This window comes from Pristiophorus japonicus, chromosome 13 (genome assembly GCF_044704955.1).
Source record: "Pristiophorus japonicus isolate sPriJap1 chromosome 13, sPriJap1.hap1, whole genome shotgun sequence".
Lineage (NCBI taxonomy): Eukaryota > Metazoa > Chordata > Chondrichthyes > Pristiophoridae > Pristiophorus > Pristiophorus japonicus.
This window is the reverse complement of record NC_091989.1, coordinates 116,019,258-116,042,797: the sequence shown is the minus strand read 5'-3', so window position 1 is coordinate 116,042,797 and position 23,540 is coordinate 116,019,258. Positions and strand designations below refer to the sequence as shown.

The 23,540-nt window shown below is 46.0% G+C and overlaps 2 protein-coding genes across 5 annotated transcripts in view; one reads left to right on the top strand and one right to left on the bottom strand.

The window, feature by feature from the left end:
* Positions 1-11,587: 11,587 nt before the first annotated feature.
* On the bottom strand, positions 11,588-12,260 carry LOC139278781 (histone H2A-like). The gene has a single exon (XM_070897911.1). It carries the CDS (start codon positions 12,228-12,230, stop codon positions 11,841-11,843), a length of 390 nt encoding a protein of 129 aa, XP_070754012.1. The 5' UTR covers positions 12,231-12,260; the 3' UTR covers positions 11,588-11,840.
* Positions 12,261-19,588: 7,328 nt separating this feature from the next.
* Positions 19,589-23,540, top strand: part of psme3ip1 (proteasome activator subunit 3 interacting protein 1) — a 123,771-nt gene continuing 119,819 nt past the window's right edge. Inside the window, exon 1 of one of the 4 annotated variants that reach the window (XM_070897906.1) lies at positions 19,589-19,678. The gene's annotated coding sequence lies outside the window, so the exon portion shown is untranslated. The other 3 variants (XM_070897908.1, XM_070897907.1, XM_070897909.1) reach the window with 3 other exon arrangements.

Sequence of the window (23,540 nt, the reverse complement as noted above, 5' to 3'; positions counted from 1 at the left end):
TTTTTGGGAGTGGTCACATACGCCGTCCTAGGCAAAATGTAAGTTGGCCAAACTTGCTTAAATGTGAAAAACTGGCGCAGACATCAGGTTACGCCCCCGATGACGCAAAAAAATACTAACCTGAAAAAAATCATAATTAACTGAATTATGCTGGTGCAGAAACTTTGGGGAAACTTGGATATTTTAATTTACGCCAAAAAAAGCATCGCACTGCAAAAAAAATGGCACAGATAACTGGGGAAAATTGAGCCCCATGCCTGGAATATATAAATCGAATAGTGCAGTTACTTCTGAAAGGCTTGAATGAAATCACACAACATATAAAAGTATCAAATTAGCTGTTATATAATAAATCAATGGATTAATAAATGTGTGGATCAAGGTCCTTTTCAGAGAATGGCATCTCTCTAAGACAGATTCGAGCCTGCCACTGGAGCTAAAGCTAATGTTTGTTCCTTCAGTTGAAAACGTTGTGTTCCACCCCACATTCTGGCAATCAGCTTCTTAACTTCAGCACATGGTGAATGACAGCACCAGCAGTTTATCTCTTTAACCAATGAGATTTGAGGATAAAGAAAGAAACAGAGGACTGATGGAAAAGGAAATAGGGTGAATCAGAGTCAAATTTAGTACAGAAAGAGAAATAAAGAGAGGAAAAGAAGGATTGGATTAAGAGAGAAAAAAGAGGCAGAAAGAAAAAGTAAATATTTTACATTCTAAATTTTAACAATCTCTAAGAACAATTTACCACTTGCAGGAATGAGACTTCATAGGCCATGATTTCGCCTATTGAGGCGGGCTCAGTGTGGCCGGGGTAGGCGGCCTGTTGCGACCCTACTCCTGGCTCCATCCCACCCTGTGAGAAGAATTTTCTGTTGATGGGGATTGTTAAGCCCTTCTTGTGAGGTTACAGGCCAATTAAAAAGTGGGTCTGATGACATCATTTGATGACATGTCATCAGCCGGTTTCCTTAAAGGGACCATGTCCACATTCATTTTGACAGTTGTGCTGTCAGTGTTCTGCAGCACTGTGGTGCTGCAAGTACTGACAATCACTGCACAGAGGTGCACGGCTGCACCCAGGCTCTCCCATGACTCGCTCCATCTGCTTATGATCTCTTAGGGAGGATCTCTTCCCCTCCAATGGTCGGAAGAGACCTCCCTAGGACACCAACACAGTCTGCTTGCACATTGCACAGGAAGGCAGAAGCAGGGATGTCATCAGGAGGAGCTAGCTGCAGTGGCGCAAACCTTTCAATGATCTCGGTAGATCATAAAATGTTATCGCAAAGCCACACTCAACCTCATCCTGCTGTGCCAGTCATCACATCCCCATCATTCTGCCTCCCCTACCCTATTCCTGCACATAGTTACTCACACCAACTTATCTTGGACCTCCACCCATCCCTCTCTCCCTCTCTATCAACATTATCACATCCCCATCGCATTAGCCACCTCTCACACTCACCCTCATCTTTGTGCAAACATACCAACTAATAACACACACAGGTAGGCACTTGGGTGTTACAGCCAATGTTCATGCCAAACATTGAAATCTTTATTTTCAACATTTTACCTTCTTGGACAGATTTGTGTGCACCTTTGGAAGTGGCTCAGTGAGTTGTAGTGAATGGTGAGACATAACGGTACTCCCCGCAATGGTGATGAGTGTGAAAGGAATGGCATGGCATTGCAGAGACTCTTTACGGTTCTGGTGTGGGGTGGTGCTAACCTGGCGCATCATGTGACAGACAGGATGTACAGCATCAAATGAAGTAAATCTGGCCATGGTGAGGCCATCCGTGGCCTCCCGGGCAGCATTGTGGTCGGGTGCTGATGCTCTGTGTAGCATCAGGTGATTGTAGAGCAGGTTGGTGTTGTTGGTGATGCTGGTGTACCTAGTGATGCTCGTTTTGGGGCTGATTGTGGTGGGATTCTGAGGACCAAAGTGAATTTTTTTTTTTAGGGCACCAATGCTGATAGAATAGGTGGCAGCTGAAGTTGAGATGACCGAAGTGATCTGTCAATGGTGAGACAGCTTGCTCCAAGGAGGTGACAGTGGATAGTTTACTCCAAAACACTTCCAACCTGCATAAAGCTGAAAAGTGAATTCCAAATTCGGAAGGCTCCAGCTTCTAATACTGGAAAGTGAACAGCTGTGAAATGGTAGCTTTTATACCACTTTTGCAGTTGTCACTTATTCAGAGGAACGGAGAATCATTGAAAACCCAACCTACTTACCTGATGTGATCCCAAGTGCCGTGAAACTCTTCAAAAGCTGAAAAAATGGTAAGTACATGGTAAAATGCCTTTGAAGTACCTTTTAACAAGCTCTTAACGATTTCAATTGGCTCCCCTGTCACTTGGTGTCGGGTCTGTAAAGCGCTTGGCAAACTGACATGGGGGTGGGCTGACAGCGGGCTACTGACCCGCTGGCAATCTTTTATATTTTGACAACGGACCCGCCTCTGAACCCGCCCGCTGAGCACCGGCAAAATTCCAGTCATAGTTTAAGTTGCTCACTTTTTGGGCCGGAGTGGTTGAGTGGCATTGCAGGAAGATAAATCTCATCATTGAAAGCGTCCTCACATCATTCAATAACAGCCCTAACTTTCGGCAGCGAATTTAATTAATTTTAATTGCGCAAACGCAGCAATTTCTTGAAATTCAATTGCGGGGCTGGGGGGCATTGGAGGCGAGTTGCCGTTTTCACGAGGCTAATGGCAGAGCGGCATTCATCGTTCAGCAATATTTGGTGATTTGCAACTCACGGGGCATCTCTTCCTTGCTACAAATTGTTGGATTACTTGCACACTAATAACAGCGTGCACATTAAACTCACCATTTGTGGCTATGGTGACCTGTCCAGTAAACCGCAAATTCTGGCCCAATATTGCAGCACATTTGGAACCCCCCCCCAAAGGATTACACACATTGTACAGTGTGATTCAAATGCCAGCAGCAACCCAAAATAATGAAGGAACATTGTGTCAGGAGAAAATAACATAAGTATGCAGGACTTCCAACTAAAATCAGCAAGGAGAGACATACATTTAGATGGAAATTCTACCCCAACTAATGCATGAAGCAAAACGCAGCAAGAAGTAATTGAAAACATTGGAAAAAAATTAAAATTTATGCAACAGAAACTGCCATTTCCGTTCAAGAAACCTTCTTAAGCAGGCCAGATCCTGGGACTTATCGTGTGCCCAAATTCTATGCTGTGCAAGGAGCATCACCTGAGACATGAAATTCAGCATGGGACTTTGGCATAACCCTAGTTTTTGTGCCCAGTTCGCCTGTTGGAAAATTGGGCACCCCGCAAATTGGTCTTGAAAGGTCGGCACCTGAATTTTTGGCTTTAGTCCACTGACAATGAGGCCCTGTGTCACTAACAGGGCCTCATAAAATTGGGGCTATAGTATTTTGAAAATAAATTAATAAAGTAGTCTTTACGTTCATCATTCATTTTATAGACTAAATTTTAATTCTCTTCACTGGGATGTGAGGCTCCTTGAAATTGAGCTTGAATGTGTTTTTGATGTTTCGAGAATCTATGATACACAATGCAGTCTCTGTGGACTTGCAGCTTCCCATGAAGTGAATGGAAAGCAAAGCCTTGAAATTATGTTACTGAACAATGGCATCAGCAGAACATTGTGTCAAGGATGTTCAAAGGAGGTGAAACAAACTTTTGCCTACACTGCAATCAAGATTATTATATATTTGTTTTGCTGGTTTTAGTACAGCAGCTATGCCAATAGAATCTCACTCAGTGGTAGCACTCTCGGGGCCGAAATTGCCCACCCGACCAAAACGTAAGTGCACTTAAAGATCTTGTAGTTTCTTTTCCACCCCAATCCATGGGGCGGGGATTGCGCCAATATTCGGCTCTTTGTTGTGCATTTCCATTCAGGGTGGTGCTGAGGGGCGGAAGTGCAATGGACGGCCGTTGCTTCGAGTCATCAGTGCTGCTATGATGACGTCTGTGCAATGCGGACGTGCCGCGTCGCGCCGCTGAATCACAACGTCCCTCCCCTTCAGTTAAAGGGGAGGGCCGCTGCGAACTCTGCATGGTGCTTAATTGGGCCCACTGGGCCACCAGGGAGGGTTTCGGCCAGGTCAGTGGCCCGGCATCCAAGAGGGTGTGCTGGGTTGCCTGTTGGCGGCCCGGCCAAATCCGTGGCCACCATTGTCGGGCCGACCTTGGAGTTGGCCTACAATTAAAACAAAATAGAGGCACGTGCAGCGCGCCTTCCCCTTTCAGGGTCGACACACCGCCCAGCCACACACAGCTTCCCACAGGGGAAAGCTGTCAGTGGCATCGACTGGCGGTGACACCGCTCCCGCGGACCAATTTCCCATGGGGCAATTTCTCGCACGGGACGGAAAGGAGGTCGCCGCCAGTTGGTTTGGGGTTGGCGCGTGCCTGACAGGCGGCAGCATGGAAACCCGTTCACGCCGCTCCCAGCCCTGGGGCAATTTAGGACGGGTTTGCCAATCCATCTGCCCCAAGTCGGTAAGGCCTATCCGCTCCATTACCAGCTCTTAAAGATGGTAATGGAGCTTAAGGAGGGGGCACTTTCAGCCCCCTCATCTCTGAGTCAGTAGGTTGTGGGTTCAAATCCCACTCCAGAGACTTGAGCACCAAAGTTAGGCTGACATTCCAATGCAATACCGAGGGACTGCTCCACTGTCTTTCGGATGAGATGTTAAACCAAGGCCTCCCAGGTGGACATAAATGATCCCATGGCACTATTTTGAAAAAGAGCAGGGGAGTTCTAGCAACATTTATCACTCAACCAACAGCTAATACAAGTTCAAAAGCAAAATATTGCGGATGATGGAACTCTGAAATAAAAACAGATAATGCTGGAAATACTCAGCCAGTCAGGCAGCATCTGTGCAGAGAGAAACAGAGTTAACATTTACGGGCAATGATCTTTCATCAGAACTGGGTAACTGGTAGTGAATGGCGCGACATGAATGTAAGTTCTTTGTTTCTTCTTTGTGTACGTTCATGGCAGGTGTGTGTATCCATCACAGCCATTGGAGGTTTCACAAGTTAATCATTTATTCACAGAGAGATGAACATATATTTAAAATATCTCTGTGTTTTTTCGACAGACGTGATGAAAACTACGTTTGAGGTTCACTCCTGTAAAGATGTAAGGGACATATTTTTCCTCGACAGTGCTGCTTGCCTTTGAAAATAACAACACTAAATCAACATGGCAGGTGCTGCAACTTGATTCAGTTAGCAGAGTTAAACCAGTCAATCATGATTCACCTGTAATAAAGCTGCGAACACATTTTTCAACCAGTTAAGTTGCCACTTTATTAGTTTAAATATGGAGTGTTACTTTTGCTGTGCCGTGCACCAAATTCTCTAATGGCAGAGCAAAAATTGAGAACACGCTGATTTACCCGCAGTGCTCAGCCCCCTGGAAGTGAAGAGTCAGGTCTTTAATATTCTCCATAAGATTCGTTGCCTGCTGTATCTCAGCCTTTACCAGGCAGCAGTTCTGTCACACGATTCCCCTTCATTGTACCTTAGCTGGCAAAAAGTAATGGCTGTAAGTAATGTGGAATTTTCGATAGAGTTTATTGCTAACCAGATGGAGTAAGAACGCTTGGCAGGTAGTGCAGGAGTCCCCCGCCGCCGTGAGTCTAGCTCACTTTCCAACTGATATTCTCTTCTGAGCACCGGTGAGGGCGATGGTGCCTCTGGGGAGTGCAGCCAGAGCCAAGTCCAAGGCACCACGCGTGGCTCAACTGTACAGTGGGGAGGGACGAAGAATAAAAGAGCTCTAGTGATCGGGGTTCAATAGTTAGGGGAATAGAAAGGCATTTCTGTGGCTGTCGACATGACTCCAGGATGGTATGGTGCCTCCCTGGTGCCAGGGCCATTCGGGGGGGAGAGGGTAAAGAGCTAGAGGTCGTGGTCCATATTGGGATCAACGACATAGGTAGAAAAAGGGATGAGATCCTGCAGGCAGATTTTAGGAAGCTGGGAGAAAAAGGGTACGACCTCAAAGGTAGTAGTTTGTGGGTTACTATCGGTGCCGCATGCTAATGATTGTAAGAATAGCAGGATAGAGAGGATGAATGCGTGGCTGGAGAGTTGGTATAGGAGGGAGGGCTTTAAATTCCTGAGGCATTGAGACTGCTTCTGGGGGAGATGGGACCTGTACAAACCGGACGGGATGCACCTCAACAGCACCGGGACCAATATCCTCGCGGGGAGTTTTGCTCGTGCTGTTGGGTGGAGTTTAAACTAGCTTGGCAGGGGGATGGGAACCTGAGAACAAATTCAATAGGGAAGGAAGTAAAGCTGAAATTGGATAGCAAGAATTTTGAAAGTGAATCTGTAAGACAGAGGAAACAAGTAAGTAGTAATCAAGGTCTTTCTGTGCTAAATGGTATATACTTTAATATAACATCGTGGGCTGCCCCAACCTGTGTGAGAACCCCACCGCAGGTCGGGGCTATAAATAGAGCTGGAGCGCCGGGCCCTGGAACATCGTGGCCAAAGGTGCGGCGATTGAGGGTACAGGGCCCAGAAGAGCCCAGGGCCCAGGGGCAGCACTGGGATATATGTGTGCAGGTCTGTGCAGCCGAGTAGATCTCCAGTCGACCTGGTTCAACCCTTGCCACTGGCTAAAGGCCTAGCTCTGTCGAGCCCGTGTGATGGCTGATATGCAACGGTCACCACACATTTAAAAAATCCACGCACAGGCATCTTCCACCCCCTCAATTGGAGTTCAGGACTGGAACATCAGGTCCTTCATTGAAACATCTGTGAACTCTTGTGGAAGCAAGTCATCCTCGTTCGAGGGACCACCGATGAATATACTTGTGTATCCATGGTGAGGACTTGTAACTACAAGGAGAAGCTGATTGTTTCAAAATGCTGCGTAGAGGTATGGTTGAACTGCTGCACCAGGTAAAGTGACTGACAGCAAGGTTGTCTCACTTTACTTGCATTATGGCGTTTTACCACAATGTTGAAAGTGGGCTGCGAGATAGTAGCTATGGCGACCTGTCTCGGATACTGTCCATACCAATGGTTAGTCATTTAGGCTGATGTGGTATCATCAGGAAAATGGATTTAGCGATGACACTGAGATTGAACCATGAGAAAATTAAACGTTAAAAGTGGCACCTGTAAGAAGATCCTGGAGCTGTAATTTGAGCCATAGATCCTAGTGGCCGTCTGCCACACTGATGAGGAATTAATGATGAGACATGCATGCAGAGATGTCCTTCTGGACATGGCACATTACAATGGGAAAGTAAAAATAACAGGTAAAAAGAATTCTTAGTGACGTTTCGTCCCTCTGTGTTTGTCCTGACTTTACGTATTAATCAATAAGGAGACACTCAGTCACCGAATAAAAGTGCCATCTTTTGGGGGCAGAACTAATAGAAACATAGAAAATAGGTGCAGGAGTAGGCCATTCGGCCCTTCGAGCCTGCACCACCATTCAATATGATCATGGCTGATCATGCAACTTCAGTACCCCACTCTTGCTTTCTTTCCATACCTCTTGATCCCTTTCGCCATAAGGGCTACATCTAACTCCTTTTGAATATATCTAACGAACTGGCCTCAACAACTTTCTGTGGTAGAGAATGCCACAGCTTCACAATTCTCTGAGTGAAGAAGTTTCTCCTCATCTCGGTCCTAAATGGCTTACCCCTTATCCTTATACTGTGACCCCTGGTTCTGGACTTCCCCAACATCGGGAACATTCTTCCTGCATCTAACCTGTCCAGTCCCGTCAGAATTTTAGATGTTTCTATGAGATACCCTCTCATTCTTCTAAATTCCAGTGAATATAAGCCTAGTCGATCCAGTCTTTCTTCATATGTCAGTCCTGCCATCCCGGGAATCAGTCTGGTGAACCTTCGCTGCACTCCCTCAATAGCAAGAATGTCCTTCCTCAGATTAGGAGACCAAAACTGTACAGAATATTCAAGGTGTGGCCTCACCAAGGCCCTGTACAACTTCAGTAAGACCTCCCTGCTCCTATACTCAAATCCTCTCGCTATGAAGGCCAACATGCTATTTGCCTTCTTCACCGCCTGCTGTACCTGCATGCCAACTTTCAATGACTGATGTACCATGACACCCAGGTCTCGTTGCACCTCCCCTTTTCCTAATCTGTCACCATTCAGATAATATTCTGCCTTCCTGTTTTTGCCACCAAAGTGGATAACCTCACATTTATCTGCATTATACTGCATCTGCCATGCATTTGCCCACTCACCTAACCTGTCCAAGTCACCCTGCAGCCTCTTACCATCCTCCTCACAGCTCACACTGCAACCCAGCTTAGTGTCATCTGCAAACTTGGAGATATTACATTCAATTCCTTCATCTAAATCATTAATGTATATTGTAAATAGCTGGGATCCCAGCACTGAACCTTGCGGTACCCCACTAATTACTGCCTGCCATTCTGAAAAGGACCCATTTATTCCTACTCCTTGCTTCCTGTCTGCCAACCAGTTCTCTATCCACGTCAATACATTACCCTCAATACCATGTGCTTTAATTTTGCACACTAATCTCTTGTGTGGGACCTTGTCAAAAGCCTTTTGAAAGTCCAAATACATCATAGCCACTGGTTCTCCCTTATCCACTCTAAAGGACTTAAGCAAAAACAAAACAAAGGAAACATTTGAGCTTAACATTATTCGCATTCTCTGCCACACCCGCCAGTTCCTCCGTTGCCCATCGGTTGTGGAAGGCCTAAGTGTATGGGCAGACACCGCGTGCTCCCTCTCTAGAGCAAGGGACAGATAGATGTATGTGAGCCTGAAGATCACTTCATTGACTCAATTCAGGTCTTTATGAATAAATTTGAAATTACCTGATTTGAGTCACTTTGAATTTTCAATCTGGTTTGCACCAATCCCTATCCACGATGACATGCAGGCCGCGATCCTTACCAACTAATCCATCACAGACCCAATCCACGTCCGGACTGGGGTCAAACAGGGCTGCGTCATCGCCCCAACCATCTTCTCAACCTTTCTCGCCGCCATGTTCCACCTCACAGTCAACAAGCTCCCCGCTGGAGTGGAACTAAACTACAGAACCAGTGGGAACCTGATCAACCTGCGCCGTCTCCAGGCCAGATCCAAGACCACTCCAACCTCAGTCATCGAGCTACAGAACGTGGACGACGCATGCATCTGCGCATATACAGAGGCTGAACTCCAGGACATAGTTGACGTATTTACTGAGGCATATGAAAGCATGGGCCTTACGCTCAACATCCGTAAGACAAAGGTCCTCCACCAGCCTGTCCTCACCGCACAGCTCTGCCCCTCAGTCATCAAGATCCACGGCACAGCCCTGGAGCACTTCCCATATCTCGGGAGCCTCCTATCAACAAGAGCAGGCATCGACGATGAGATCTAACACCGCCTCCAGTACGCCAGTGCAGCCTTCGGCCGCCTGAGGAAAAGAGTGTTCGAAGACCAGGCCCCCAAAACTGCCACCAAGCTCATGGTCTACAGGGCTGTAGTAATACCCCTCTCCTATATGGCTCAGCGACATGGACCATGTACAGTAGACACCTCAAGTTGCTGGAGAAATATCACCAACGATAGCTCTGCAAGATCCTACAAATCCCCTGGGAGGACAGGCGCACCAACAATAGCGTCCTCATCCAGGCCAACATCCCCAGCATTGAAGCACTGACCACACTCGATCTGCTCCGCTGGGCAGGACACATAGTTCGCATGCCAGACACGAGACTCCCAAAGCAAGTGCTCTACTCGGAGCTCCTTCACGGCAAACGAGCCAAAGGTGGGTAGCGGAAACACTCCAAAGACACCTTCAAAGCCTCCCTAATAAAGTGCAACATCCCCACTGACACCTGGGAGTCCCTGGCCCAAGACCGCCCTAAGTGGAGGAAGTGCATCCGGGAGGACGCTGAGCTCCTCGAGTCTCAACGCCGAGAGCATGCAGAGATCAAGCGCAGACAGCGGAAAGAGCGTGCGGCAAACCTGTCCCACCCACCCCTTCCCTCAACGACTTTCTATCCCACCTGTGACAGAGTCTGTGGCTCTCGAGTTGGACTGTTCAGCCACCAAAGAACTCACTTCAGGAGTGGAAGCAAGTCTTCCTCGATTCCGAGGGACTGCCGATGATGTTGATTTTGAAAGACCCGCATTGATACAACGGCTGATTTTAACTCCCCGCGGAAGTGGAAGGTAATCCCAGGTGGGATGTGTGTCGGAGGCCCGACAAGTTTTACCGATTGGGCCTCAGTTGATGCTGTCGGTCAGTTGCTCGGCTGTTCCTGGGGGGAAGCGGCAACTGGCCAGCGGGGAAGGATGAAAATCTGCAGAAGGCAGCAGGGAATGTCCGGGAGAGGCGGGGCTGGCAGCAGAGGCCTGGACTTTCCCGGTGGGACTGGGAGGAGCTGGACAGATTTTGTTAAAAAAAAACTTGCCCTGGCGGGTTTCGCCAGCTTCCCCACAGGTCCGCCGGTACATCCCCATTTATGAATTGCATTTATGAACGGGGTTCCCGTCAGGCTGCAAAAACCAGAAGCGTTAAAATCGCAAATCATCGGGAACGGACGAGGAAGTGAAGCCGCTCCATATTAACAATTCTCAAACTCTATTCCTGCTGTTTAGGGAGACTTAAAATCACCCGTTATAGTCTTGTATCACATCTTAGAAACATCTCAAAGTGCATCACATATAATAAATGACTTTGAAGTGCAGTGACTGTTGTTGAAGGTAAATGTGGGAACTGATTTGCACACAGTAAGATTCAACATCACTCTGGTGGTGTCAGTTATCGAAGAACTCCCTGCTGTTCCCTGAATGTCCACAGGAACAGGCAGATGGAGCCTTGGTTTAACACTTCACTTCCTCAGTACTGCACTGGAGTGAGAGCTTAGATATTATGCTCAAGTCCTGGAGTGGGACTTATTCGATGGCTATTCGTGTATCCATCTGTCTCACAGCTATTTCCATGGTGATTTATAATCTTGGAAGTTGTGGCCAGCATTTCAAAATTTTTACTGATAAAAAGCACACGGTAGGTGGGAATTGGGTCCATACCTCGTGGTCACTGTGATCTCCTGGAACTTGTTTTGCAGAGGAATTTCCTACATTTTTAGCCGTTGAATTGGCCCAGGTTCTTTTAAAATCAGTTTTTTTGCCTCTCCTACCATTGAGAGGGAACGCTTTATTGTGTCATGATTGTTTAGAACAGGCTTGATGGAGCAACCACTCTTTTCCTGTCCGTCCTTTCATAAAACTGCAAAGGGCGATTGGAAGCGCAGAAGGTCGAGGAAGGAGAGTTACTCGATCTCCGTCCACAAGTACTGACGCAGGTTCACCCCGACACCAGCATCTCCTCCAAGACCATGAGCATCGGGAACTCCTTTGTGAAAGATATTTTCAAGCGCATTGCGGCTGACTTGGTCCAAGTAAAACTTCACATTTCATTGAAAAGCACACCACTAGTATATTCGTCACCTTTGATTCTTGCATCAGCATCTTTCACTGTTGCACTGTGCCACAGAGTGGTAGGACAATAGAATTACATCCTTGGTTTTTTTTTCACAACATATTTTATTGAGTACAGAATTGAAAAAGTCTGGGACAAAACATTCCATCTGAAATAAGCACAAAAAAAAGTCCGCTGGCAGATCTGACACATACAGAACAAGATTTGGACGTAATTATCCCTGAAATGGATCAAATTAACGTGTAAAGAATTTGGATGAAAATCTTTAGAAAGAGGATGTGGACGGCTCTTAAAAGAGCTTTTGTGGTTCAATTCATTTTATTGATTCTTGTGGTCTTCAGGTATAAACCTTGCTGGCGTGTCCGGTTTTCTTGGGCAGCAGCACGGCCTGGATGTTGGGCAGGACCCCGCCCTGGGCTATGGTCACCCCACCCAGCAGCTTGTTGAGCTCCTCGTCGTTGCGGATGGCGAGCTGTAGGTGGCGGGGGATGATGCGGGTCTTCTTGTTGTCGCGGGCCGCGTTGCCGGCCAGCTCCAGGATCTCGGCGGTCAGGTACTCGAGGACGGCGGCCAGGTAGACCGGGGCTCCGGCCCCCACCCGCTCGGCGTAGTGACCCTTGCGCAGCAGGCGGTGGATGCGGCCGACCGGGAACTGCAGGCCGGCTCGGGAGGAGCGGGTTTTGGACTTGGCGCGCCCTTTGCCTCCAGTTTTACCGCGGCCCGACATCTTGTCTTTATTCTCTTCACTCTTCGAACAACGGGGAACAGACTACATTCATCAATGATATTTTATCATTATAAATACAAAAAGACTTGTCATGTGCAATATGTCCAGGTGAAAAAGAATAGCTTGTTGATAAGATTTCTTTGTAACACTAACAGGAATGGATATACGGGGATCAATCAAGTAAGGATGATGCAGATTTCCTTTTTCCAGATTTGAATAAAGCATCATTTAAACACATCTGTGACTATTGTATCAATTATTGCCAACTAAACATTATTTTCTCCAATGATTTTTGAAAGTGTAAGTTTTGATAAGTTTTCTTGCATGTTCAGACTCCAGGTCTCAATATTAATCCCCCCACAATGGGTGGGAGAGGGTTGGAGGGGGTGGGTTATAAATGTACTGAACACAACCCCAACCTGCCGTGCACGCACCCATTGCCATTTTTAAAATGGCAGATATAGGGGCATCCGAGTGTCCTGTTGTGGAGAGGCAGGGTTTTTAATTTAAATATTTAAATCAGGCTCCCACAGTGAAATTGGGAGCCCGGTGTAAAGGTAATTGTTGCTGCACAGGTTTCCCAGGGATTGGGAAACACGGCAGTGAAACGGAGGTGGGAGCTGCCAACTCCCCCAAGGCAAGTGGCTATTTCAGCACTCCTTGTGGGCCAGGAGGAGCAGGAGTGCTCACCCGGCTCCTCAAGGAAGCCTTCGCCCCCCCCCCCCCTCCCCCAGCTCCGATCGCAGGCCTCCCCCTCCACCCAGCGCTGATCTCCAGCCTTCTCTCAGCCCTCCCGATTGCCAATCTCCCACCCCACCAGCCCGAAGACCTCTTCCCACCCCCCAGCCCCGACTGCCAACCTTCCCCCCCAATTGCCGGGAATTGTCCCTAAGCCTCCCTGGCTGCAGCCTCCTACCGGTGGTGTTCCCTCTCGACTGCCGGTCAGGCTGTCCATATGTCCAGCTGCCGAACAGTAGACGGACCTACAAAATGTTAATGAAGTCCTGTCGATCTTAATGGTAGGACCCCCACGGCCCGGCCTTGTCGACTTATTCGGCTGTTTACGGCCACCTTCACACCCTCCTTGCCACCCCGTAAATATCGGGGCCATTGTACTTAATGCAGCTTCACTGGTAACTGTTCCACTGTAGGCAAATCAAATCTATCCCATCCTGATGGATATTTTAAAAGAACTGTTGAGTGTGGGACTTGTGCTAAGTGACTGGAAGGGGGTGAATGCTATGCCAATTTATATAAAAGAATGGCAGGCAATTCAAGAAAATAATAGAAAAGTTTCTTGAAAGAGAGGCATCAGGAGAAATGTAGTAGGATAGGAATTAGTCAGCATGACCTCGCAGGCGGGAGATCTTGCTTGGTAAAATTACTGGAATTCTTTAAGCATATAACTACACCAGTTGACATGGGTAACTCGTAGATTTGATATACATAGACTCCAGCAAAACTTTTGACACAGTACTTGTAGCACATAGGAGGTTACAAAGTAGAAAGGCACAAAACAGGAGCGATGCTTTTAAGTGGATAACTAACTGGGTGTAAGTTAAGGGAGCAGCTTCAAGATGGAAGGAGGTGATTTGCGGAATATTACAGGGTGTGGTTCCTGGGATCATTGTTGTTTTTTAACATTTGCAGGAAGGCATTGTGACAAAACTCCACGTTTGCTGATTATCCCAAATGGGGAGTGTCATGTATGTAACCTCTATGTAACACCACTGCAATACTGTATATACTTAAGCAATGCACACCTTGACGACGGGGGGGTGACCTTGTGGGAGACACTCCTTACCTGGTCATCCAGGTATATAAAGGGAGGTCCCATGCAGGGTCATCACTTCTTGGTCCTGTGAATAAAGGTTCAGGTCATAGAGTGACCTTGTCCAAAGAATGTGCCTCGTGTGGGTTTTGTGCCATTGAGTAAGGACATTACAGAGAGGGATCGTTAAAAGGAACAAGTGAGCCAGTTGCGAGGGGGATCGGGATAAATTGGTACATTGGGCCAAAATGTTGGCTATGTTGCTTAATATAGAAAGTGCTGAAGCTGAGGAAGAGCATCAAAAAGCAGGAGCACAGAATAAATGGAAACAATCAAGTGATGTGGGGGAAGAACATTTCTGAATAGGCCGTAGACAGTGGCTCGAAAAACTGACATTTCTTAAGAGTGTTATCGTATTATTTATACACTGTGTCTGAATGAGCTGCAATAGTGTGACGTCACATCCGAGATAATTATATGCACATTTGTTTTGTATTTGTAGTGTATATGTGCAACTGTTAAAATATAGGCTGCTAAAAATTTTTGCCTCACTGTGCTACGCAACCTACATTTTCCGACCTGGCTACTTTGCTGTGCTCCCACCCTGTGTGTCCCCGGATTTAGTTTAGAAAATATGGTAAGCCTATTCTAGTCTTACCTTGTTTCCTTGACAACGTCTGTCCCAATGATAGCTCCGATAACTTGCATGCCTATCGTGTTCATCACACACAAAAATATGTCTCAAAGTGCCTTAAGCTCATTATGTCTGTCACTCCAGCATATGTAGTGGGAGGATGAATCTGATGTTCTTGACTAACGATAAAAAATGAATCTTAAAAGAGTTTAAAAATAGGTTTCTCCAGAGAAATTAGGATGAAAATTGCATATATATGAGTTGATCTTCTGTAATGTCACACATGGGGAGTAAAAAACAAGTATTGTCTTCAGCTGAAGCACACACATAATTCAGTCCCCATCTCAAAGTCAGAAGTGCTTATGTAATATTTTATTTTGTATTATCTAGTGTATTGAAAATCTTGTTCACGGCAAAGGGTGCAATTACAATATGGCAAGTTTACACTGACAATGGCATAGGAAAATGTTGACCGTGTCTGCAATCTATAGATATATAGGTCGATATTTTAAACAGCACCATCCTGCTACGAGACAAGAAACTTTATTAAAAGGGGCATATGATTTATTTCATAGAATCATAATTTAAAAGTTATTACTTTAGAAACACCTAATCAATGTGCATTCATAATTCTTAATTCATATAATTTAAATACATTTCCCAGAAACAGGTAGAATGTTGGAGAGGGTTTAAACGAGCTTGGTTGGCAAATGGGAACCTGAGTGTAGCTTCAGAAGGGATAAAAGCAAAGCTGGAAAAGGAAGGCGGAAAATTAGTAAGAGAGTTTGGAAGGCAGAGGAAACAAAGGCTAAAAAATAGAGGTTTGGCAGTGCTTAATGGTGTATACTTCAATGCAAGTTTAGTGAATAAGACAGATGAACTGAGGGCACAGATAGACAGATGGAAGTATGATATAATAGCTATTACTGAAACATGGCTGAAAGAAGGGCAGAAATGGCAGCTCAATATTCCTGGTTACAGGATTTTCAGACAAGATAAAAAGGGGGATAAAAAAGGAAGGGGCTCACAATATTGGTTAAAGAAACAATTACATTTGTGAGGAGGGATGATATGTTCGAAGGATCATCAAATGAGGCCATATGGTGATGAGAGTTGAACTGAAGCACAAAAAAGGGGCAATCACACTGCTGGGAGTGTACGATAGACCCCCAAACAGTCAGAGGGAGATAGAAGAGCAAATATGTTGGCTAATTTCTGAGAAGTTCAAAAACAATAGGATAGTAATAGTAGGGGATTTCAACTACCCTAATATTAACTGGGATAGAATCAGTGTAAAAGGGATAAGATGGCACAGAATTCTTAAAATGCATTCAGGAGAACTTTTTTAGTCAATACATAGCAAGCCCAACAAGAGATTGGTTGGTTATGGGTGTGGTTTTAGGAAATGAAGCTCGGCAGCTAGAATGGGTATCAATGGGAGAGCATTTTGGTGATAGTGATTATAATTCAGTTCGATATATAGCAGAGAGGGCATGAAAATATATTGGCAAATAAAATCAAGAAAAACTCAAAGATGAAGAGAAAGAAGATAACTAAAGAAAGAATAGGGCATATTAAAGACCAAAACGGTAACGTGTGTGGAGGCGGAAGACGAGGGTATGGTTCTTTGCGTCTGTCTTCACAAAAGAAAGGGATGGTGCAGACATTGTAGTTGAGGAGGAGAGTGAAATATTTGATGAGCTAAACATAGTGAGAGAGGATATATTAAGGAGTTTAGCATCTTTGAACATTGATAAATCACCAGACCCAGAAGAAATGTATGCTGGGCTGGTAAGAGAATCAAGGAAGAAAATAGCAGAGGCTCTGACCATCATTTTCCTTTCCTCTCTGGCTACAGGTGTGGTGTCAAAGGACTGCTAATGTTGTACCATTGTTTAAAAAGGGAGAAAGGGATAGATCGAGTAATTACATCCCAGTCACCCTAACCTTGGTGGTGGGCAAAGTATTGGGAAAAATTCTGAGACAGTATTAATCATCATTTCGAAAGGCATGGATTAATCAAGAACAGTCAGCATGGATTTATTAAGGGAAGGTTGTGTCTGACTAACTTGACTGAATTTTTTAAGGAGATAACAAGGAGAGTCAATGAGGGTAGGGCGTTTGTAGTCCACATGGATTTTAGCAAGGCTTTTGACAAGGTCCCATATGGCATACTGATCAGAAAAGTAAAAGCTCATGAGATCCATGGGTAAATGGCAAGTTGGATCCATTATTGGCTCAATGTCAGGAAGCACAGGGTAATGGTTGATGGGTTGTTTCCAGTAGGGTTTCACAAGACTCAGTACTCGGTCTCCTGCTTTTTGTGGTATATATCAATGATTTAAACTTCAATATAGGAGACGTGATTAAGAAGTCTGCAGTTGATACAAAAATTGGCTGTGTGGTTGATAGTGAGGAAGAAAGCTGTAGACTACAAGAAGATACCAATGGACTGGTCAGGTAGGCAGAAAAGTAGCAAAAGGAATTCAATCTGGAGAAGTGTGAATGAATGCATTTGGAGAGGGCTAACAAGGCAAGGGAGTACAGAATAAATGGTAGTATACTGAGAAGTGCATGTCCACAGATCCCTGAAGGTAGCAGGACAGGTAGATAAGGTGGTTAAGAAGGCTTACAGGATACTTTCCATTTTAGCCGGGCATAGAACATATGAGCAGGGAGGTTATGCTTGAACTGTATAAAATACTGGTTAGGCCACAACTACAGTACTGCGTACAGTTCTGGTCACCACATTACAGGAAGGTTGTAATTGCACAAGAGGTGGTAGAGAGGAGATTTACAAGGATGTTGTCAGGACTGGAGAATTTTAGCTATGAGGAAAGATTGGATCGGCTGGAGTTGTTTTCTTTAGAGCAGAGAAGGCTGAGGGGAGACCTAATTGAAGTGCATAAAATTATGAAGGGCCAAGATAGAGTGGATAGAAAGGACCTATTTCCCTTCATCATCATCATAGGCGGTCCCTCAAAATCGAGGAAGACTTGCTTCCACTCTAAAAGTGAGTTCTCAGGTGACTGTACAGTCCAATGCAGGAATTACAGTCTCTGTCACAGGTGGGACAGACAGCGGTTGAAGGAAAGGGTGGGTGGAGAGTCTGGTTTTCCGCTGTCTGTGTTTGATTTCTGCATGCTCTTGGCGACGAGACTCGAGGTGCTCAACGCCCTCCCGGATGCTCTTCCTCCACTTTGGGCGGTTTGGGGCCAGGGATTCCCAGGTGCCGGTGGGGATGTTGCACTTTATCAAGGAGGCTTTGAGGATGTTCTTGAAATGTTTCCTCTACCCAGCTGGGGCTCGCTTGCCGTGTAGGAGTTCCGAGTAGAGCGCTTGATTTGGGAGTCTCGTATTGGGCATGCGGACGATGTGACCCGCCCAACGGAACTGGTCGAGCGTGGTCAGTGCTTCAATGCTGGGGATGTTGGCCTGAGCAGAACACTGATGTTGGTTCATCTATCCTCCCCGTGGATTTACAGGATCTTGCACTTACACTAATTGGGCCTTACGCTAAACATCCATAAGACAAAGGTCCTCCACCAACCTAACCCCGCCACACAACACTGCCCGCCGGCCATCAAAATTCACAGCGCAGCCTTGGACAACGTGAACCATTTTCCATACCTCGGGAGCCTACTATCAGCAAGGGCAGACATCGATGACGAGGTCCAACACCGCCTCCAGTGTGTCAGCGCAGCCTTTGATCACCTGAGGAAGAGAGTGCTTGAAGACCAGGACCTCAAATCTGGCACTAAGCTTATGGTCTACAGGGCAGTAGTGATACCCGCTCTTCTATATGGCTCAGAGATGTGGACTATATACAGTAGACACCTCAAAGCGCTGGAGAAGTACCACCAGTGTTGCCTCCACAAGATCCTATTTCCCGTAGCAAATAGGTCAATAACCAGGGGACATAGATTTAAAGTAATTGGTAGAAGGATTCGTGAGGAGTTGAGAAGTTTTTTCACCCAGAGTGTGGTGGGGGTCTGGAACTCACTGCCTGAAAGGGTGATAGACCAGAAACCCTCATCACATTTAAAAAGTACTTGGATTTAAAAAAAAATTTCATGGGATGTGGGCGTTGCTGGCAAGGCTAGCATTTATTGCCCATCCCTAATTACACTTGAGAAGGTGGTGGTAAGCCGCCTTCTTGAACTGCTGCAGTCCGAGTGATGACAGTACTCCCACAATGCTGTTCGGGAGGGAGTTCCAGGATTTTGACCCAGCAACGATGAAGGAATGGCATTATACTTCCAAGTCAGGATGGTGTCTGACTTGGAGGGGAACTTGCAGATTATGGTATTCCCATGTGGCTGCTGCTCTTGTCCTTCTATGTGGTAGAGGTCGCGGGTTTGGGAGGTGCTGCAGAAGAAACCTTGGTGAGTTGTAGATGGCACACGGTGTGCTGGTTGTGGAGGGAGTGATTGTCCTGGATGGTGTCGAGCTTCTTGAGTGTTGTTGGAGCTGCACTTATCCAGGCAAGTGGAGAGTATTCCACCACACTCCTGACTTGTGCCTTGTAGATGGTGGAAAGGCTTTGGGGAGTCAGGTGAGAAACTCGACGCAGAATACCCAGCCTCTGACCTGTTTGTGTTGCCACAGTATTTATGTGGCTGGTGCAGTTAAGTTTCTGGTGACCCCCGGATGTTGATGCTGGGGGATTCGGCGATGGTAATGTCGTTCAATGGCAAGGGGCGGTGGTTAGACTCTCGCTTGTTGGAGATAGTCATTGCCTGGCACTTATGTGGCGTGAATGTTACTTGCCACTTATCAGCCCAAGCTACCGACAAAGAGCTGGAAAGAGGGATTAGTCTGGATAACTCCTTTTCAGATGGGCATGGGCACGATGGGTCGAATGGTCTCCTTGTGTGTCGTAAGTTTCTATGATTCTCTCTGAATGTGCGTGTGTGTGCGCACTAAATGATTGAACATTGCGTCAAGCAGTGTCTCATGGGACAGCAGCGCCCGGAACATTTCGACAGGCAGCAGAAGTGGAGGGAAGGAGTTGTGTGTGAGACGAGAAGCGGTGTCGGAGAGGTGAGAGTGGGGGGCCGGGGGCCGGGACTGAGGGAGTGTGTGTCCGTCCGGGGACCAGGGTCTGTGGCTCGGGAGTCAGCGTGTATCCGGGGCCGGTTATCTTGGGTCAGTGATGTCCGGGGCCGGCTCTGGTTCTGTGGGCTCGGGTTGTTTGAATGTTGGCCGGGCCCGGGTTAATTCGCCTCCTGCGGCCGGGACAGCCGCTGTCGCCACAGGGAGACAGTCTGCCCCCGGCATCCGATTCAAACCTTTGGGTTCAACGTGAGGGCGGGCTTTCTTTATAATTTATTCAGGGTGGTTCGACTTCATTTCAAGGGTTTAACATTCGCCGCCAGACCGACGGTAAAATCTAGCGACACCCAGCAGCAGATCAGCGGCCGTCCATGTGCTTTCACTGTCTTGTATCCATCAGGAACAGTGACCTTCATTGCCCAGGTAAAAGGAACGGTGGGGTTTGTCTTCAACCCTGACACACTCTCTTACCCCTCCCCCCGCCCTTTGTCCAATGTGATAGAAAGACTTGCATTTCTATAGCATCTTTCACAACCTCAGTATGTCCCAAAGCGCTTTATAACCAATGACGTACCTTTGAAGTGTCCGCACTGTTATAATGTTGGAAACACATCAGTCAAATTGCAGACAAGCTTCCACAAACAACGATGAGGTAAATGACCAGATCATCTGTTTTATGTGTTGGTTCAGGGATAAATATTGGCCAGGACACTGGGAACTCCCTTGCTCTTTGACTAGGGGGAGTCTAGGACAAGGGGACCTAAACTTAAAATTAGAACCAGGCTAGTCAGGAGAGAAGGAAGGAAACACTTCTTCATGCAAAGGTTGGTATAAGTGTGGAACTCTCTCCCACAAAAAGCACTAGATGCTAGCTCAGTTAGTAATTTTAAATCTGAGATTGATAGATTTTTGCTAGACAAGGGTGTAAAAGGATATGGAGTTAAGATACAGATCAGCCATGATTGCATTGAATGACAGAACTGGCTTAAGGATCTGAATGGCCTACTCCCGTTCCTATGTTCCTCGTGCCCTGGGATCTTTTGCATCCACATGAGAAGGCGGATTAGACCTACTGCACTGAAGTGTCAATACAATCAAATCTGGAGTGGGGCCTGAACCCAGGCCCTGCAACTCAGAGGCAGGAGTGTTACCACTGAGCCAAGCCTGACACCAGATAGGACAAGAGATTGTGAGGATCCTACAGTTTCCTTTTACATGGATCATGATGGTAACACTTCATGATACGTTATACAGTGAAATCAAAATAATGAGAACATGAATCGTCAATCACAATGGGCATTCGATTGGTGCTCTTGCTGTCGATTATTTTAAGCGGCGGAAACGTAGTAAACTATATTTCATGTCATTTTGTTAAATTTATATATATTCTATTGGAAAAATTGGATGCGTATTTTAAACAGAGGAAGATGTAGTCCAATGTGGAAAGATCAGGGCAGTGGCATGAACTTTGGCTCTGACAAAGAGCAGACACAAACACAATAGGTGAATGGTCTCATATATGTTGTAAACAGCAATGAAGCTGTTTTTTATTGGTTTTAAGATGCTGTCCGGTTGCTGTATTTATTTAATGTTGTTCCACGGTTCTTCAAAATACCCGATCAGCTATTTGGAAAGTGAAGTAACACATAATAAGACAGTTGATGTTCGGCAGTGACAGAGGGGTTTTGAGGGTACATTAGGTGTATTATAATGAACAGCATCTTGCTATCTTGCGTTTTGTAATTTCTAGCGTGTGGCCAAGTAAATTGTTCAAGGTTGTGTCATGTGTTAGTGGTTCTCTTCATGTGGGGCTGTTGGAAAGAAGAAATTGTGACATCCGGGAACAGAAAATCTGAAAATGAAGAAACAAAAATGAATCTAATTCAAGCATCAGGATGTTTTGATACCTGCTCCTAGGCCTCTGCCTATACCTCTAGCTATCTTAGGCACTCCTGGGTGGCTGGGATTACTGGCCCACGATTCCCCAACACTCTCCCCTAACAGTTGGTCCTCTGAGATTAGAAGCTCCCAGTATTGGGAGTTGTGGCCACCAAACTGCTTCAAAGACTTTCAGAGCACAGTATATTGGAGTTCTACTATACTGATAATCTTGTGTACAATCTGAGTAGCAATGGCATAAGTGTTGTTGAATTGTGTAATTAATTAGCCAAAAAGTGTGATGCTTGGATCAGGATTTCGTCCACAATAACAAGTTAATAGTGGTGCATATGAATTCTAGTCTTTTGAGCCAGATAAATGTACAATGAGATAGACCATCTCTTCCTCCCATGGTGATGACTACAGACCACAATGGGATAAGAACATTCAAAGTTATTTTTCCCTAGCTAATAATTTCTATACAAAATTCTTGGTTTAGTTTACTGCTGTGATTATTGATATATTGTAATATTTAATTTGAAGGATTTTTCTTAAAAGCATGCTTCAGACATGCCCACACATATTGTATAGAGCTATCACTATCTCTCGAGTTGAGTGTGTAAGTGGCTAAAGGTGAGGTTTAGTTCATTTTAGCGTCTCAGCCCAGAATCTCAATGACTTTTGGGTAGTATTTTCAAGTGCTTCCTCCTCTTACTGGACTGGATGACCTTTTATTGGACAGCGCAGATATAATGGTTAGTACTGCAGTGATCTCCTGGACTAGTTTCGATCGCCTGGATGGGTCGGAGAGGAATTTTCCCAGATTTTTTTCTCCCTAAATTGGCCTGGGTTTTTATCTGTTTTTTGCCTCTCCCAGGAGATCACATGGCTCAGGTTGGGGTGGAGTGTAGAATGTTTCAGCATAAGGGGTGTCGCAGTTGTGGTGAGGCTGACTGGTTGGGCTGGGTGCTCTTTGCCTTTCCGTCATTGTTCATAGGTTTATATGTGACCTTTAGGGCTGACCAATGGCCGTGTGGCTCTTTGTCGGCCGGCGCGGACACGATGGGCTGAAATGGCCGCCTTGTGCGCTGTAAATCTCTATGATTCTATGTTTCGACTGCAAGGGAGAAAATTGGATGTACCGTCTCCCAAGGGTGATTTTTCTATGCCTCCTCGTTGTAAGTTCTGGAATGAGGCTTAATGGTAACAGTTCTCTTAGTAGAAAAGCAAATTATAATTTAAATGGAGAAAAATTGCAAAGTGCTGCAGTACAGAGGGACCTGGGGGTCCTTGTGCATGAAACACAAAATGTTAGTGTGCAGGTCCAGCAAGTAATCAGGAAGGCAAATGGCATGTTGGCCTTTATTGCAAGGGGGATAGAGTATAAAAGCAGAGAAGTCCTGCTATAACTGTACAGGGTATTGGTGAGGCCACACCTAGAGTACTGCGAACAGTTTTGGCCTCAGTATTTAAGGAAAAATATACTTGCATTGGAGGCTGTTCAGAGAAGGTTCACTAGATTGATTCTGGAGATGAGGGGGTTGACTTCTGAAGATAGATTGGGCCAATACACATTGGAGTTCAGAAGAATGAGAGGTGATCTTAATCGAACATATAAGAATGAGGGGGCTCGACAAGGTCGGTGCAGAGAGGATAGGGGAAACTAAAACTAGGGACATAGTTTCAGAATAAGGGGCCGCCCATTTGAAACTGAGATGAGGAGAAATTTCTTCTGAGCGTTGTAAATCTATGGAATTCTCTGCCCCAGAGAGCCTGTGGAGGCTGGGTCATTGAATGTATTTAAGGTGGAGATTGACAGATTTTTGAGCGATAAGGGAGTAAAGGATTATGGGGAACGGGCAGTGAAGTGGAGCTGAGTCCATGATCAGATCAGCCATGATCTTATTAAATGGCGGAGCAGGCTCGAGGGATCAGGTGGCCTGCTCCTGCTCCTATTTCTTATGTTCTTATC

Coding starts and splice junctions, on each gene's coding strand:
- LOC139278781 (XM_070897911.1), bottom strand. CDS start 12,230: ATGTCGGGCCGCGGTAAAACTGGAGGCAAAGGGCGCGCCAAGTCCAAA.